General features: G+C 36.1%; 1 protein-coding gene across 1 annotated transcript in view; it reads left to right on the top strand.

The window, feature by feature from the left end:
- The window catches only part of PGGT1B (protein geranylgeranyltransferase type I subunit beta), a 53,486-nt gene that overhangs the window by 14,924 nt on the left and 19,509 nt on the right, over positions 1-19,053 (top strand). The window contains 4 exon segments of the mRNA XM_055298610.2: positions 7,853-7,920; positions 11,385-11,536; positions 12,857-12,989; positions 18,343-18,388. Of these exon segments, the coding sequence (XP_055154585.1) occupies positions 7,853-7,920; positions 11,385-11,536; positions 12,857-12,989; positions 18,343-18,388 (399 nt within the window).

Raw genomic sequence — 19,053 nt, 5'->3', positions numbered from 1 at the left:
TGATATTTTTGCTAATGGAAGAAATAATGCAGTACATTATTTACTATTTTATAATTTTCAAAGCACTGCCAAATACATAATCAGATAGATTTATTCTTCACCTAATTGGCCTGTCCCAAGAAGAGGAAACTGAGAGGCAAAGTGATTCAGAGACCTGTCTGAAACCTCACACAGATGATAAGAGATAGAATCGGATTGACATCTGGCACTTCTTTTTTTTTTTTTTTTTTTTTTTTTTTTAAGACAGAGTCTCACTCTGTCACCCAGGCTGGAGTGCAGTGGTGCAATCTCGGCTCACTGCAAGCTCCGCCTCCCGGGTTCACGCCATTCTCCTGCCTCAGCCTCTCCGAGTAGCTGGGACTACAGGCGCTCGCCACCACGCCCGGCTAATTTTTTTGTATTTGTAGTAGAGACGGGGTTTCACCGTGGTCTTGATCTCCTGACCTCGTGATCTGCCCTCCTCGGCCTCCCAAAGTGCTGGGATTACAAGCGTGAGCCACCGCACCCGGCCGACATCTGGCACTTCTGACTCCAAGTTTCAATGTTGTTTTACTGTTTAAGTATATGGGTCCCTAGTGGAGACAACCATGTTTGGCATATAAGGACATTGTGAATATTTAATTAAAATTAACCCTGGCCTCCGCTTAACTCTAGGATTATAAAGACCCTAGTGGTTTCCTAGTAATAAGTGTATGGTGAGACCACTGGAGGATCGGGTCCTTCTCATTAACTTCAGGAGGGAAGTATTCGGGAAACACAAGGGGTCAGGTTGGGAATTGTGTGTGCCCTTCTTTGAGGGCACAACCAGAGAATTTTAGACTTAGAACAGAGTGAGGACTATTATAGTCCATCATTTTACAAATGAGGACATTAAGGTTCAAAGAGATTAATAATTTGTCCACAATAATACAGCTAGTTAATGCTAGAGACAAGATTAGAATGCAGTTTTCTAGTCCTTTGGATATTTTACTTATATGTGCTGATTCAGTGCAATAGGTGCTCTGTTTACCATGCATGTTTTTCTGTGAGGTACAGATTTTTCTCATGGGAACTCAGAGACTGTCTTATAGCTTTAAAGGAAAATCTAGTATCTGTTCCTTAATAGATCCCATAAAGTATTAGGATTAAGTGTTTGGAAACATAGATAAGAAGGTTTAATATTAAAGGGTAAAATGTTTAATGCTTTCATTTTTTTAGTGGATTCTTCAGATTGCTCACTTTTTAAAAAAATAACATGGGGGAAGTAAGTATGGTTTCATGTGGCTAAGTCAAGCATGTTGCATATTTTAAAAATTATAAGTCATCTGTTTTGGAAATATTATAGATCAATACATTTTGGCAAAAATAGTTTTGCAACGTTCATTTATATATCCAGCTTTCCCAGGTCAGATGTCTGCTAGACCATTCCACAGACCCTTTCACAGTTCAGCTGCAATTCTGAATTCTCAATTTGCTATCTTGTTGAGGGAAATACTATTAAGTCTCTAATCTCTGTGAAAGAATATCTCCTGTCTGCGTTTTCTTTAATTGGTGTAGGTCCAATTCTAAAACAAATCTGTGAAATGTGGAAAATAGGTATATTTAAAAATTTTTTTTAGCTACTGAATGTTTCATTTACCTTGTCTGGTACTTTCTTGACATCCTTAAGGAGTTGTGTAAGGCATATCTTCTTACTAGGAAATTGTGTTTCTTGAGATTTATGCGGAATTATTTCTCTATCCATAAAATATAATTATTCATTTTAAAATCAGAAAGTAGCCACATTCCTCACTTGCATTCTGTTTGCTTAGGGCAAAAACTTTTAAAACGAGGATTAGAAAGTTAAGAACATGAGCAAATCAGTTTTGAAATATATTTAAGAAGCATAATCATCATTAATAGTATGGTGATATTTTGGCCCAAGAGCTGTCCTTTATTATACCTAAATATAATTTTGAATGTAATTTTATGTTTCACAATACAGTTTATTGCTTTTTATGAAAAGCAAGTCCTCTGATTAAAAAAACCTCTTTAAACTCTCAAACTTTTATATTGCATAAGTTTATAACCGTTTTTTAAAGAATATCTAAATGTACTTTCAATGCTTGACATATAGTTGGTTTTATGAGCTTAATAGTAAAACACTAAGTTTTAAAGTGACATATGACTCAGTCATCAGGCAAGAGTCAGCTTAATAAATTTCTTTCATGTGCAAACGTAAATAAATGAATTATTCTTCCTTGTAGTTGATAACTATAAATACATTATATTATCTGATAACATACCTCCTGCATACTGACACATAAACACACACACACATTACATCCATGTACATACTCCCATTTTTGCTACCTCTCTCATCTACCCAGTTTTCATTTTTAAGTAACCTCAATTTTTATGATATAGTGCTATCTAAAGTACTTCTATTTAACAGCATAAACAAGTTTGACTGTATAGTTCTACAAAAGTATATTTACCAAGTCAGTAGTTCTTGATTCTGACTGTGTCAAACTGGGATTGTTTTTCTTTTTAAATACAATTTTCCAGGCCCTATGCTCAGGCTTTTTAGCAGGCATGGGAGGGGAGATACAAGAGGCATCTCTGTTTTTTCAAAATAGGCAATTGATTCTGATGGGCAGCCAGACCACACGAAGAATTTTCAGTTTGTTTTGCAACTGTTAAATAGGAACACTAGATGGTGTTGTTTGATAACCTGGAAAGAAATTTATACTGTACCCAGAGTATGCATTCGGTGATAAATTTACAATGAATTGTGTGTGTATACTTTCTTAATTATCATGAAAAGGTATGCTTACTAGAATTCCAAAGGAAAGCACACAAGAGCAGACAAATATTGACAGAAACCACAAAAGAGTACCTAATAAATTTTTTTAAGTGGTGAATTTTTTTTTTTTTTTTTTTTTTTTTTTTTTTTTTTTTTCTGAAATGGAGTATCATTCTGTCACCCAGGCTGGAGTGCAGTGGTGCAATCTTGGCTCACTGCAACCTCCACCTCCCGGGTTCAAGCAATTCTTCTGCCTCAGCCTCCCAAGTAGCTGGGACTACAGGCGCACTCCACCACACCTAGCTAATTTTAGTACTTTTAGTAGAGATGAGGTTTCTCCATCTTGGTCAGGCTGGTCTCGAACTCCTGACCTCAGGCGATCCACTCACCTCAGCCTCCCAAAGTGCTAGGATGACAGGCGTGAACCACCGCACCCGGCCTAAGTGGTGAAAAATTTTAAGTGGTGAAAATGTTACTTCCTAATGAGCATCATTTTTTAAAACATTAGGATTTAAGTGTTTGATAACTCAATTTAGTGAATGAGTAATTTTCTTGATTTGTTAGTTACTTTATCTTAGCTTTCCATAAGAAACAGCAGAATTCTCTTACTTTAGAATAAAGTATAAACTTTAAAGTAAAGAATAAGCTTCTTTATCCAGTTTCATAGTCCACAGGTGATTAAGAAGAGGGTAAAAAATATTACATTGTCTTTTCCCTATACTGTGACTGTGGTGTTTAAGATCCAAACACTTTTTTCATGACAGTATATAGTCTTTCTGTGAAAAAAAAAAACAACATTTTTACTTTAAAAAAGCTTTCCTTGATAAATTGCAACAAAAGCTATTAAATTCTTCCTGTTTCACTTTTGATAAAATGTAATTAACTGATTTTGAATGGTTACTGTTTATTAAGCCTTGTTTCACTTTGCTAAGTACAATCTAAACATGTCCTTTAACGTTTACAAGAAGCCTGAAATATATTACTTGCAATATGTTATTGTAAGTAGTTCAAAAATGGAAGAAACTGGCTCAGAGAGGTTGTTACTTGCCTATAGAACTCATTGATAAGAAGAATAGGATCCTGAGTTTGATTCCAAGTGTCCATACCATAATCTCCTAACCTTATATGGTACTTTTAAGTATCGATATTTCTGCTGCTTTTCAGAAAAGTTATTTATTTAATCAGGCTAAAAACAGAAGTGAGCAAACAGAAATGTCATTTATTGATTTACCTCTAAGAAAATGAATAAATTCATTTATTTCACTCAGAAGCAGATATTTTATTGAACCACTACTATATGTCTGCCTCTATGTAAAACACCTGACAGAATTGTTTAAGTTGGTGGGGGACTCAAGAAAGGTGTCCAGTTGCAAGTATAAATTCAGAACTGACAGATGGTATCAGAGCTGTCTTCCATCAAAAGTAGAAATGGGATCACATTTTTATGGAGGACTGTTAGCAAATTAGCAACTTGAAAGGATACCCTTTAAAAAAGACAATCCCAAGAACAAAAAGAGAAAAAAAAAAGATTTAAAAATTTTTTAGACCGGGCACAGTGGCTCACGCCTGTAATCCCAGCACTTTGAGAGGCCGAGGCGGGCGGATCACGAGGTCAGGAGATCGAGACCATCCTGGCTAACACGGTGAAACCCCATCTCTACTACAAATACAAAAAAATTAGCGGGGCTTGGTGGCGGGCGCCTGTAGTCCCAGCTACTCAGGAGGCTGAGGCAGGAGGATGGCGTGAACCCAGGAGGCGGAGCCTGCAGTGAGCCGAGATTGCGCCACTGCACTCCAACCTGGGTGACAGAGCAAGAAAAAAAAATAAAAAATAAAAAATAAATTAATCATATAGGAAAATATGCCTTTTGATACTGCCTCTCATCCAACTAGAGAAGGATTAAAAGAAGTGATGATGAAAGGATAGGCTGGGTGCGGTGGGCTCCTGCCTGTAATCCCAGCACTTTGGGAGGCCAAGACAGGCAGATCACTTGAGTTCAGGAGTTTGAGACCACCCTGGCCAACACAATGAAACCCCGTCTCTACCAAAAATACAAAAACTAGCCGGGCGTGGTAGCGCATGCCTGCAGTCCTAGCTATTCCGGAGGCTGAGGCAGGAGAATTGCTTGTGCCCGGGAGGCAAGGTTGCAGTGAGCCGAGATCATGCCCCTGCGCTCCAGCCTGGGCAACAGAGCAAGACTCTGTCTCAAAAATAAAAAGGATAAATAAATTCATAACTTGGTAAGAGAAAGATAGCTTTTTATTTTTTTTTAAGTATAGCATTTATGTACAATTTGGAATATGGGGGGTGTGTTAGGTAGAATTCTTTTTTTTTTTTTTTTTTTTTGTGAGATGAAGTCTCGCTCTGTCGCCCAGGCTGGAGTGCAGTGGCGCAATCTCGGCTCACTGCAAGCTCCGCCTCCCGGGTTCGCTCCATTCTCCTGCCTCAGCCTCCCGAGTAGCTGGGACTACGGGCGCCCGCCACCACGCCCGGCTAATTTTTTGTATTTTTAGTAGAGACGGGGTTTCACCGTGTTAGCCAGGATGGTCTCGATCTCCTGACCTCGTGATCCGCCCGCCTCAGCCTCCCAAAGTGCTGGGATTACAGGCATGAGCCACCGCGCCTGGCCTGTGTTAGGTAGAATTCTAATGATGTTGCCCCAGGATTTCTGTTCCCTGGTAATTCAGTCAAATACTAATCCGGGTACTGCTGTGAAGGGACTTTGTAGATGGGAGTTAAAGTTATACTAATCAACTGACCTTAAAATACGGAGATTATCCATAGGTGACACGTGTGCAGGTGTGCTCAGTATAATCACATGAGCAGCAGAAGAACACAGAAACATTCGTCATGGAATTGCAGAGAAAGGGAGCAGAAGAGAGAAGAAAAAGTCAGAGAGGGTCTAATGGAAAGGATTTGAGTGCCATTGCTACTCTGAGATATGGGGCCCATATATGAGAAATGGCAAGAGAGGATCTAGGAGCAAAAAGGGATACCTACCAGCAAAGAAATGGAGAACTCGGTCACGCAACTTCAAGGAAGTTGATTCTGCCAGCATCCTGAATGAGCTTGGAGGCAGATTGTTCCCCCAAAGACTCCAAGTAAGGAAGGTAGCCCTGCCTACACCTTAACATTAGCCTGATGATGCCTGTGTTAGACTTCTGACCTTACAGAACAGTAAGGCAGTAGGTGTTTTAAGTTGCCAAGTTTGTGGTAATATGTTATGGCAACAGTGACTAATACAGAGAACAAATTTCAGCCTTACTCATATCATCTCACACCATTAATATTATTTTGTTTATTCCCTTCCAGTCTTTGTTGATATGTGCCATTTGCTTAATTATAAACATAATAATGCACGTTTGTTTTTGGATCCTTCTTTTTTGCTTACCTTGATCAAATACATTTCTCTGTGTTGCTACATAGTTCTACTGATTATTACTTTTAATAGGAATATAGTGTTTCTTTCAGTACATGAGGCATGATATGCTTAACCTGCTGGACTTTTATGGTGCTTCTAGATTTTCACTATTATTAAACTGCAGTGTGCATTTCTTCTCATACTTGAAATTATTGGAATAGATTCTCAGATATATCATGACTGGGTCAAAAAGATATGAGTGTTTTTATAACTTCTGTTATATATTGGCAAGTTTTAAGTAGCTTACCAATTTAAAAGTCCTTAGGATAAGAGAACCATAATCACCATTAGTATCTTTTTTTTTTTTTTCGAGACACAGTTTCACTCTGTCGCCCAGGCTGGAGTGCAGTGGCACGATTTTGGCTCACTGCAACCTCCACCTCCCGGGTTCAAGCAATTCTCTTGCCTCAGCTTCCCCAGTAGCTGGGATTATAGGCAGGTGCCACCACACCCAGCTAAGTTTTGTATTGTTAGTATAGATGTGGTTTTACCATGTTGACGCGGCTGGTCTGGAGCTCCTGACCTCAGGTGATCCGCCCTCCTCAGCCTCCCAAAGTGCTGGGATTATAGGCGTGAGCTACCACACCTGGCTGCTAGTATCTTTTTGAAATACATTTTTTGCCAGTAGGGAGATGATAATTGGTGGAGCGTTTAAATTTCCTGGTTCCTAATTTGTTCAAAGAATTAATGTATAAGCTATTATTTTAAGTATTTTGGGGGGATGAGAGGCTGAAAAAGTATAGTACCTAATGAAGAAGTAGGAGAGTGAAAACAGTTATAATGAAGTTAGTCATACACAAGTCATAATCTCTTATGAAGGTAGTTCTACATATCAGAGACTATTTTTAGACCAACTTGATTTTTTTTTATCAGCAGTGCATTTACAGTCTGCTGATACTGCATTGTTATTTTCTGCATCTATCATACTGATTTTCTAATAGCTATTAAAACCGTAATTGTTGTATAGTTGATTGTTCCTTCAAGTTCCCAACTTATATTCCATTGATATCTTGAGAAATGAAAATTTTTAGATAGAAAAAAGTTTGGATAAACATATTTTGATTGAGTAGAGAGAAACTAAGTGCTAACTTACAGTGTTCTACATACTTCAAAGCCAAGTGGATTACTGGACTCAGAACGAAGTTCTAGCTAATATGGAAATACAAAGTACATATTTTCTCTGCAGCTTTAAACCTTTAGCTTGCTCCCATGTAAAGAAGCAAAGCATTAAAGTAAAAAGACACTAAATGAGTCAAAATAAAAAGACACTAGACCCTATTGTGTTATTAACTGTTACCTTGAACATTCACTTAACCTCTGGGCTTCTGTTTTCTGTTCTATAGAAAGGGGGATGGAATATGTTGATCACATAAAAATTGATCTGACAGGAGAAGTATGAAAGGACTTTATAGGTAGTTAGGTGGGCTGTTAAAAAAAAGGTACATGATAGAAATCATTATGTTGTCTGTGACTCATATGGAAATTAAATGAGGAAATTCCCATAAGCATCTAGAATGGACGTGGCACATGGTAAGCATTCAGCATTAGCCAGTATGAAAATGGAGACTAAAATAGTCTGTTTCTGAAAGATTGTGTAATTAAACTGCTTTAGAAACTGTGCAAAAATAAAGCGTACTTTAAATAAGCGCATGCTTTTATTTTCTAGGATCAAATCTAAATCGCTGTGGTTTCCGAGGCTCTTCATACCTGGGTATTCCGTTCAATCCATCAAAGGTTGGTTCTGTTTGGTTCAGAAGGAAGCAGAAGGGATGTAGGGATATTTTAATAAAAGAGAAAACTAGGAAATTACACAGAAAAAAACAGGCTTCCAGGTTTCAATGTGGCTAAATGTTGTCTAATAATATATATATTATAAACTGAAATCCTTTAAAGGAAACCTATACCTACTTTACTTCCTCAAAGAAGTGCACTTTCTTCCAGGAAGAATACATGCAGTACATAAACACACAGAAATTTCTATTAATTGTTACAAAAAATTGTCTCAGTATCATACGTCTGTATGTAAAAGTTATTGGTGATTTCCTGAGTAAAGGAAAATAGAGCACTGAAGTGTTTTGATACTTACTGTTTAAGAAGCCAGTGAACTTCATTGTGTTATAGAAAGACTCTACATTTAGCTCACATTTCTTAGGAATGAAAGAAAAAGCCCTTCTAAAAGCAGTGATTGAAGACCTAGGTAGTGATTATTTTAATAACTTTTATGAGAATATGCAGAACTTCTTCATGGTTATATCCATGATACTAGCACATGCCAGTATAAAAACAGTGAGTCCTAACAGAGGGAGGAGCTTTATTTCTTCTTCAAAGGAGCAGACCCGGAAGAAACTTTGTAGGTGTTCCTTATGTACACAAAATACCAGTATTTTTCTACAGTAGAAAGTGGAGAAAAGCATCATTTTGTCTAAAGTGGCCTCACAACATAGAAACTTTTTCCCTGATGGGGCCAGCCTGCTTATGTAATGGTTATAAGCCAGTGTCTTGTTGGGCTGAGTATCCACTTGCAAGGTAAATGGAGAGGTACCAGTTTTTCCATAATCAGCTTCAAATTTTTGGAATAAATAGCAGTAATGTTGGAGAAGATGACATACTTTGATAGAGGTACTATTTCAGCCTTCTTCCTCTGCCTTAAGCTGTTAACCAGCTTGCCTGTGTCAAGGTCATGAATTTACCAGAAGGACTCCAATTATGGGTGCCCACTGCATTTAGCAGGGAATGAGAAAACAAAGGATTCAGAAAATTTGTCCCTTTTCATGCCTACCATATTTTCCAACTTAAGCTAATCCTGAATACAGGTAATGTCTTCATTTAGTCATAATGAACAGAATATCGTGCCACTAGTTATGATCACCGTTATGTAGTACTATACTATATATAGATGTCTACCTATATTTGTTGCAGTGCTTTAATAACATTGCTTTTAAAATATCCTTCCCCCAACTGACGCCTGCACCAAAACATTTTCAAAATAACAGGAGTAAAATTGAAGAAAAAATCATTATTGCCCTTGGTTCACAGAGTCTCCTGAAACTCCTTTTTGGACCTTCATTCACCTGGACCCTGATATCTTCTGGGCAAGCTAGGTCTCACTTCATGCTGTATTACCTTCATCTGAATTCTGAGTGGTAAAAGGAACTAGATATTCCAAGTGGTATCTCATAGAGCTGTCACTGAGAGTGTTGGCTGAGATTAGGCCAAGAGAATGTGCGGAGGCACATTGGATTGTCCAGTACAGTATATGAATAAAATATTGTCACTGAGTTTTCTTCTGAAACCACCAAACTACCTATGGACCATTCATTGACTTACCTGATAAATGCTTGGGAACTTCAGTGGCTGTAGAGCACTTTTTGAGAAACACTGATGGATCCTCCCACTATTCTCACAATTTCCTTTCACAAATCCCATGCTTTCTAGCAAATTTTGTGTTGTCCTTAATGTGCACCCCAGAATTTTCCTTCTCTAATTTGCTTTTACTTTTTCTTCTACCTGTAATACCTCCTCTTCATCTACACCTGCCCAAGCTCCTCTTCTGCAGAAAAGAATTCCTATTTAAACCCATGTTATCATTATCCCTCCCTTATGACTGCTCATTACATTCTATTATAATTATTTGAGTAGATTTATCTTCTGCTCTTAAGGTTAAGGTCCACATTTAATTTATGTTTGGCTTCCCTGCAGTTCTTTTAACATAGCAGGTGTTTAAGTATCAATATGCAATAGGAATTCTAAGAAGTCAGTTGTAAATGTGGAATAGGATTGCCAGGAGAACTAGAGCTTGAGTTCTAAGGAGGAACTTAGAACGAAAGATGTAAAGATGGAAATTTGCTTGGTACATTTGTGAGACCATATAAAGAACTGTGTATCTGGCCAGGCACAGTGGCTCACACCTGCAATCCCAGCACTTTGGGAGGCTGAGGAGGATGGATCACTTGATCTCAGGAGTTTGAGACCAGCCTGGGCAACATGGCAAAAACCTGGTCTGTACATAAAATACAAAAATTAGCTGGACGTGGTGGCACGTGCCTGTAGTCTTGGCTACTTGGGAGGCTGAGGCAGGGCAGGAGGATTGCTTGAGCCTTGGAGACGGAGGTTGCAGTGAGCGAGATTGTGCCACTGCACTCCAGCCTGGGTGACGGAGCAAACCCTATCAGAAAAAAAAATGTGTATCTAAAGGTGGGTAGTTGGGGTGGGTTCAGATTATTATAAAAAGGGTAGTGAACACCATTCAAACTCATTCTGTGAGGAACCATAGAAGGTAAGTATGCAAGAAAATCTTACAGTTCATGGGTGATTTCAAGACCCTTGAATCTTGACTCCAAAGAACTAGTGGTCCCTCTGATATTTGCCTTGCACTTAATCATCATTAAGATAAGTAACAGCTTTTTAGACAGTAACTTACTTAATCATCACAATAACCTTGTGAGGTACTAATATCTTCATTTTCTAGAATCGGGAACATTAAGCAGGCCAGTGAGAAATAGAACCAGGATTTTATGCCTTTCAATGATTGTAAAAGTTTACATTTATTATAGAAGGCAGAGTTTATTTTAATTGTATCGTTTTTTAGTTTCTTTTATGGTGATCACTACTGTGGTATTTAATTTAGATTTGTGCTATACAAAGTAAGTTTTGTTTTAGAAATCTTTTTTTCTGGAAGGCTGTATGCTTTTCTGACTTTATAAGACTTAAATTATAAGTGATAGCGTTGATTAAGTATGAGGTTGAAATAATTTAGCCAGGCATGGTGGTTTGTGCCTGTTGTAGTCCCACCTACTCCGGAGGCTGAGGCAGGAGAGAATCACTTGAGCCCAGGAGTTGGAGACTGCAGTGAGCTGTGATTGCACCACTGCACTCCAGCCTGGGTGACAGGTAAGACCTGTTACTAAAAAAAAAAAAAATTCCAAAAAAAAAGTAATAAATAATTTGGTTTACCTGAATGTCATACTACTTCCATAATGCCTGAGGTATCAAATAATTTAAAAATTAAGTAGCCTGTGCAATCATATTCATGTTGACATACAGAAAATGGAGATTTGTTTTTCTCAGTAAGATGGCTATACAAATCGGTATAAGCCACGTTTAATTTTACTATTTACTAAAACCTTATGTCAGATTTCTTAATGAAATTAGTTTTCATTTCACTTCATTAATTAGTACTATATTAATTTTCTATTTAGGCTCCTGGAACAGCACATCCTTACGATAGTGGCCACATTGCAATGACCTACACTGGCCTCTCATGCTTAGTTATTCTTGGAGACGACTTAAGCCGAGTAAATAAAGAAGCTTGCTTAGCAGGCTTGAGAGCCCTTCAGCTGGAAGATGGGAGGTATGAGTGATTCTTTGTTACTTTTTTGTAATAAACAAAAGTATTTTGGAACTAAAAAATGGATACAATGCTATACTAAATCTTTAGAGGATCATACTCTATTAGAACCTCCCGTAGAGCTTACGAGGTACATAATTAAGTGCATAATCAAAAAAGTGACCCAAGATTTCCTCTGTGAGTGAAAATAATAGTAATTACAATAGCCAAACAGCTTTCTCTTCCTTCTTAACAACAATGGGTACATAAATAAATGTTTGAATAATTACAGGATTGGAATCTAATTTACGTTCTCCATGAAAAATTGATATTTTGAAGTACGTATATATTTAGTCTGAACCTCAGTTCTTGCTTTATGCTGATTAGAGAAGAAAGGGGTGAACAATGAATATTGTATTCCAGAGTAGGTAGTTTCCATGACATTTTTAAAGGATAGAAAAAGGAGTTCATATGTTCATTAATATTTGGTGATTCTAAAGATGAATTCACGTGGTGTGTCTAAAGATGAATCTTCCTGGAGCTTTAAGGTAGAAAAAAATTTTTAAGTCTGAGAAGGGATAAAGCAGTAGTGAAAAGGTTAAGGAAAAGACAGCAAACAAATCCTGCTGTGCTGTTAACTGTTTGTGCTCCATCTACTACTAGCTCTGTTTTCCTGTCAGTGTTTTCAAAACACTGCTTTTGATGAGGGAAAATAAATGTAGACAAGTAGAATAAATTGACATTAATTGGAAATGCTATGAAACTAAATGTTTACTTCAACCAGTACATATATGACTTATGTCTCAATATTTGAGTGTAGTCTTTGATTATTGCCTCCTTATTCTTGTTTATAAATACATACACAACATAGATTGCTGCCTTTCTACAACTAATATGTAAAATTTAAATACAATATGACCAATCGATTAAATGGTTATCTATGTATACATTTAGAAGAAATTTCACATAGAAAAACTTGGACTTGGAAATTTCTTACTACCCAGTAGGTCTCAGGTTTTACCTTTTACTTTTTCTGCCATTCTCAAGCCAGTGTGCAGCTGTCCCTGGCTAGGATCAAATAAGCTTATGCTGAGTAAGCATCTGGGAGGGAGTAACATGGTAGTGTGTAAAACTACCAAGAACTCAAAAGTTTGTAGTAGAATGAAGATTTAGAGAAAGTTTTATATTATTCAAGTTAGTAGTCTTATTCTTTATTGAATAATAAAAGTAGAATAATCAATAGATTTTTCTGTGAGTAAAGACACACAGGAGGTGTTTCTAACCTCCATGCAAAAAAATCAAGAGTCCAGTATTAATAGAAAATCATATTGTTGTTATTTTCAGTTTTTGTGCAGTACCTGAAGGCAGTGAAAATGACATGCGATTTGTGTACTGTGCTTCCTGTATTTGCTATATGCTCAACAACTGGTCAGGCATGGATATGAAAAAAGCTATCACCTATATTAGAAGAAGTATGGTGAGTTCTGTTGATAAAGTTGACTATTTAGGTTGTTTTTGCTGGTACATGAAGGTTGTATTATAGTGTATGTCTCATCTCTTCTGCCAACAATTTGTAAATAAGAGCATTAAGATTGCTTTTTAGGTAAATTGTGTATCAGAACACAATAAGGAAATAATCTTTAAGTGCAGATTGACTCCTTGACCATTAAAATTTAATATGATTTTATTTAAAGAAGCAGTATCTTTATAAGAAAGGGATTGGTCGACTTAAAAGAAAAAGAAGTAAAATCTGAAAGTCAGATATTGACAGCCTATTCTAGCAGGAGTTAGTAGAGAGTCCTGAGAAGCAAACTGGAAGATTATGTTATCTTTGGTGAGACTATTTCTCTAATCTTTTTATTGGCATTAGTAAGGAAAGCTTAGTCTTAGCCAGAACTATCCTTTGCTCTACTGTGTCATCTCTGTATAAAAGGAGAAATAAAACTACTGCTTCCCAGGTTTATTATTTCCCAAATATGAAGTTTTTCATTTTATAGATTATTTTGAGGCTGTTAGAATATTTTAGGCTGTTAATTCAACTTTTCATAGGCAATATTTCAAAATGAAAATATCTGTGAGTTCCTAAGAAGAATGGAGTTGCGTTTAAGTGAGTGTGTAACTGTGGGTTAGATTTTTGTAGAATCTACAACAGCACAAATTCTAAAAAGCCTCTGGATACAGAAAGAAGAGACCATTAAAGGAGTTTTAAGAGGAAAAGAGATTTATGTTTGATAGGAGGGTGGGTGATAAGAATTTTTGGTATGAATAGTACTGAAGTAATATTGTCTTCTCAGTGCACTGTATTTGGAGGTGGAGCAAGTTGATTTGCCCTATGTCTGCTCACTTGGTTAAGGTGGCATATGCCAGAGTTTTCTCTGTAAAGTTAGTGCTTTTCCCTTTGTAATTACTGAATATCTTGTGGTGAGATACCTGGAGACTGTAAATATTCAGTGAGTCCCTAATCAAATTTTTATCCAATAGTGTTGTTAGTATGCATTGATGATTTTCCAGCTCTAGCATCCTTCCTATAAATATCAGTTAAAATTCTACTGTTTGAAAAGGACTTTCTCTCTGCATTTATTTATTTACTTATACTTACTTATTTATATCTCTATGGACTTCAGTTTCTTATTTTATTCAGTGGGTTGTAATCTGTTACTGTCATTATTTTGATGCTCAGATTGTCCCAGATTAGGCCTGTGGAACCCCTTTTAGTAGGCTCTATGCCCTGTTGACCTGTTAACCTCATTCTTTGAAGACCTCCTTGCTTTCTGCCACAAGGTATTCCAGGTTTATCTTCTACTTTTCCATCCTCAGCTCTGGAATCAGTCATTTCTTTTAGGAGCCTTGGTTATTCTTGTTGGAGGATAGGGTTTAGAAACTAGAATCTGGGTACTAAGTATGCTCATTGGTATTGTGATGTCATTACTTCTAGGCCTTTTCTCAGGCAGAGATAGGAAATGTATGTGTACATAGGCATCCCCTTATAGACACACAGAATCTGTATTTCTGTGTCTATTTATATATCTATATATTAACATCATGAATCTATCGTGATACCTCAAATTTCAGTCTTAACATCACAGGGCTCATTTTAACTTTCGTCCTTTCATTTGTGACTCCATTTCTGATAGTGACAAGCAATCCTGGCTCCTATTACCCAGAATACGTTGGTTCTTTTTGTTTTGAGTCTGAGGGCATATAGTCAGAATACTATATTTAAGAAGTACTCCAGTTACTTATTTTATTTCCCCCCTTTAATATGGTTATCTGTTTGAAGTACAGTTATGTTATTTGTTTCTCTTTGAATTCCATTTTAGACTTTTCCTTCACTTAGCTCTCTCCTGCCCACAACTTTGTTGACTTTATTTATTTACTTAATATGTGAAAAACTAGTTTGGTTCTTAAGGTCAGAACTATACAAAAAGATATATACAGAGAAGTGTGACTCCTTGCCCCTCACCCTGCCTGTCTTCCACCCTCTTCTTAACTCCCATACTTAACATCTTGTTCCCTGTCACCCTGTAGGTAACTATTCTTATTAGTTTTCAGTTTATCTTTCTTACATTTCTTATTGATGAGAAGATATGGATATTTTTAATGCTTTTCCCTTCTTCGTAAGGTGGCATACCATACTCTTTTTTTTTGCTGTTTGCTTTTTTCACTTAACAATATAGCTTGGGAGAAAAAAAAAAACACCAATACAATATGAAAATTATTCCTTATCAGTTCAGAGAGATTTTTCTCTTTTTCTTATAGTTTCCTATTATATTACTCCACTGTGTGGATATGTGGATATACCATGGTTTTTTTCAGCTATTCTACATTTAGAGCATATATTTTGCAATTACAAATAATGATGTAATTAATAACTTTCTGCATATATATTTATATGTTGTTATAGATACATCTTCAGGGTAAATTTCTGGTAGTGGAATTGCTTGATCAAAAGGTAAGTGCCTATGTAATTTTATTAGAGATTGCCCATTTTCTCTCCAAAAAAGGATAGACCAGTTTGTTTTCCTACCAATATAGGAGAGTGCCTGTTTTCACATAGCCTCACGAATAAAAAGTGTTATACTTTTTTTGTTTTTACCTTTTTTTCTGGTAGTCGAAAAGTGATATTTCAGTATATTTTTTATTTAGCTCCCCTCCTCTCGTGATTTTTCGTTTTATTATTTCTTTTATTATGAGTGTAATTGACCATTTTCTTAACTCGAGGGCCGTACAGATCCAGACTGCAGGCCAGAGTTAGCCTTTGGGCCGTTGCTGACCCCTAGTTCTAGTCCATTATTTTGCATTTGCTTTTTTTTTTTTACCTTCTTTTTTTTCTTTTTAGGAATTCCATTTTAGTGTCTGTTCTTTTTTTTTGCCTGTCCTTCTTTTCAGCCACTTTCTCTTTGTCCTTTTTGACTTATTTATCTCATTTTCATTCTCTTGGATGTTTTCTCCTTTTTTCAGTGTCCCTTGTTGTATTATCATTTGAGATTTTCTTCCTTAGTCATCCTGTAATTTAAAATTTATTTCTTATTTTGTCTTTTTCTTCTATTTCTTTTCTAACAATATTTCTCTTTTTATTTCTATTGTTCATCTGTTTTTAACTTTTTATTTCCTTTTTTATTTCCTAATGCTTGTTTGAGAATATGCATTTAAGTGTGGAGTGCTACATTGCAGTTTTCTTCTGATTCATGCCTATTTCTTGGGAGTAGAGGCAGATTTTCATATACTTAGGTGTTTGCGTTTCATTTGCTGTATTTTCATCTCAGAGTTACTTTGTATGTTAGTAATTTTTTTTTTCTGATAAGAATTCCTAGTTTAAGATTGTTCTCTTCATTATAACGAAGTATGCTTTCTTTAATGGTGGCTTTTTTTTGTAGCTGGGGTTGTTCTATGATTTTTCTGGTAGGATAAAGGTTGTCTTTTGTTTCTCAGGTATCTAAATTTTGCTTTTTTGAGCTTTCCTTTATCACCTGATTTTCAAAGGGCTTCTCCCTCATTTTTTAACTTTCTTCACCAAAATTTATACTCTTTGAGCCCTGCCACCTCGACTTGCACATTCTTTTAAGTGCCTTCCATATAGCCAGTGCTGTGTTTACCTCTTTCTGAACAGGCTATCCTCATTTTGCATGGTAGTGCCATACTATAATGATAACCACACAAGCTGAAATGATACAAGGTGATTTTAATCATCAGTGGGAAAAATTATGATTGTTTTGTGACCTTTAAAATTTTTGCCAAAACATTGAAAACTCTTCCTGCCAGATATAATTGTATGATGTTTTAAATAGTAAAATCAGTATATAGTATACTATAATGTTTTAAATAGTAAAATCAGCGTATGGTATACTATAATTTAAAACATTAGAAATATTGAGAATATTGCCTTCTTCTCTTTATATAAGTTATAACATGGAGTATTTTTTCTGTGTCTTGGCAAATGACCACAATCTAAGTTTCTATCAGCTTCCAACGTTGTGTGTTTTGTGTTTTCAGTGTTGTGAAATCTCTGAGAATTCCTTTTATGTGAAGTTTTTTTGCCCATAGCAGTTCCCTAGAACATCTTCATCTTTTTTTATCACGAACTCTTCCGTTGCTTATAGATGTTTCACCTTCACTTAGTTCTTCTGACGGTATATCTAGAGTCTCAAACAGCAATATTATCAACATTCCCGTAATAGCTTTTTCTTCTATGACTCTAATTTTAAGTTAATACCCAGTGTTAATGCTTTTTATTTCTTTACTGCACTTTATCTTTGTTGGCCAAGCCCCTCTTTCTGTTATGTCTTTTAATAAAACATCATGTGGGTTTATCACTGAGAGACAAAGAGCACAACCACAGTCTGCTGTGTGTGAACTGAATAAGATGAGCAATGACCAATTCCTAACAGACTTTGAAAAAGGTATGATTGATCACTGATCATGATGCACATCTGTTATTTATGTAGTGATTTGCAGAGTGAAGAGCCAGCAACGGAATTTTGTACTTTTTGCAATTATGGTTAATATGCTGCTGTGGTTACTGAAGTTTGTTGTGTTATTTAGCTAAAGCATGGCAACTGGAATGTGTGCATAAGAGAAATGTGCAAAGTGAGAACTGCCTGTATTTCTCATATTTAGGGTGGATTTTCTCTTTTAGGCAATGATTTTAGATCAATCTCAGAACTACTGTTAGCTCCCCTCCTCTCATGATTTTTTATAAATCACCCTTGCTCTCTGCAAAGGTGTGTAGAGTTGCAATAGATGGCTTGCTGGGATTTGATGTTTCTTTTTCTGTAGACAGGTAATCTGAAGCTTGAGTGTGTTGTCTTCTTGGTTTGCTAAGGTTTGAGATTTCAAAGTTTTATTGTTCTTCTTCTGTTTTGATTTTGGAGTGTATGTGGGGAGATTCAAATAATGGTACCCAATAATGGCTACCATTATTCTCAATGACCCCAGACTGCCTCCGAATAGACTTGTTTCATGTTTATAATGTTCCATCAGTATGAAATCCTTACATTTTCTCCAACTCATGTATACTTGCAATGGGAAAGGAGTAAGGTTTGGAGCTTTTATTGAGTAGAGATTGAATATGTAGATAACTTTGAGCAATGTATTCTCAGAATGTGCCTAGTGTGTGCATTTAGTGATTTGGCTTGGTGAATAAGAAGAGAAAATCAGGTATTTGAAAATGCCTAATTCTAGTTCTCCATGGGAAAAAATGCATATTTTGGAAGATAGAAAGGAGAAATAAAATTAGAAGAGACCAAAAAAACTTAGTGCAATGGCAACTTATTTTCATTTATTATTATTATTATTTCCCTATTAAACTGAACAATGTTTTTCTTTTTCAGTCCTATGACAATGGACTGGCACAGGGAGCTGGACTTGAATCTCATGGTAAGACATCTTAAATAAGTGAACATGTAGTTTCTTTTGTTCCCTTAGACAACATCTTGGTGTCTTCAGTATGGAAAACCTCAGAAGTTTTTCTCAACCCTTGGTGCAGCATAATTTTCTTCTTTGTCACTTTCCTGATTCTCTTTTGTCACCATTTTGTCTATTTGAAGCCTCTTTGGTCAGTAATCATTCGGGTATTATTCAGGCTGGGATGTTCATATGATGTTTTCTAGTAATCTATTCATGTTTTATCTGCATGAAAATATCTTGGGATTGTTTCTTACGCCATTGTTAGAAAACAACAGGTTTTCTCTGGCATAACTCTAAAAGGCTAGACCAAATATAGAATATTAAATATGAATGAACAAGTTCATGAAGAAATGAACATTTTTATTTACCTTCCTTAATAAAATTATTATTAGTCATAGTTGTAAAACATTTTGCTGCTTAGCTTATATTCAGTGCAAACATTAATACAGTCTTTTCTTTCATGTTTTTTTCCACTTTTGGCAGAACTAGAATAATGATGTGATAGTCACTAAGTTTGTCAGCACATCAATAGCCTGAATTCTGTCAAGTTGAAATTTCCATTTGGAAATAAATAAGCTTCCATTCTTCTTTTCTAAAAAGAAAGAGGCCAGGTCATGGAGCCTCTCTAAGTGAAT

The sequence above is a fragment of the Symphalangus syndactylus genome, chromosome 11 (assembly GCF_028878055.3).
Source record: "Symphalangus syndactylus isolate Jambi chromosome 11, NHGRI_mSymSyn1-v2.1_pri, whole genome shotgun sequence".
Taxonomy (NCBI): domain Eukaryota; kingdom Metazoa; phylum Chordata; class Mammalia; order Primates; family Hylobatidae; genus Symphalangus; species Symphalangus syndactylus.
This window is presented reverse-complemented; position numbering and strand designations above follow the sequence as displayed.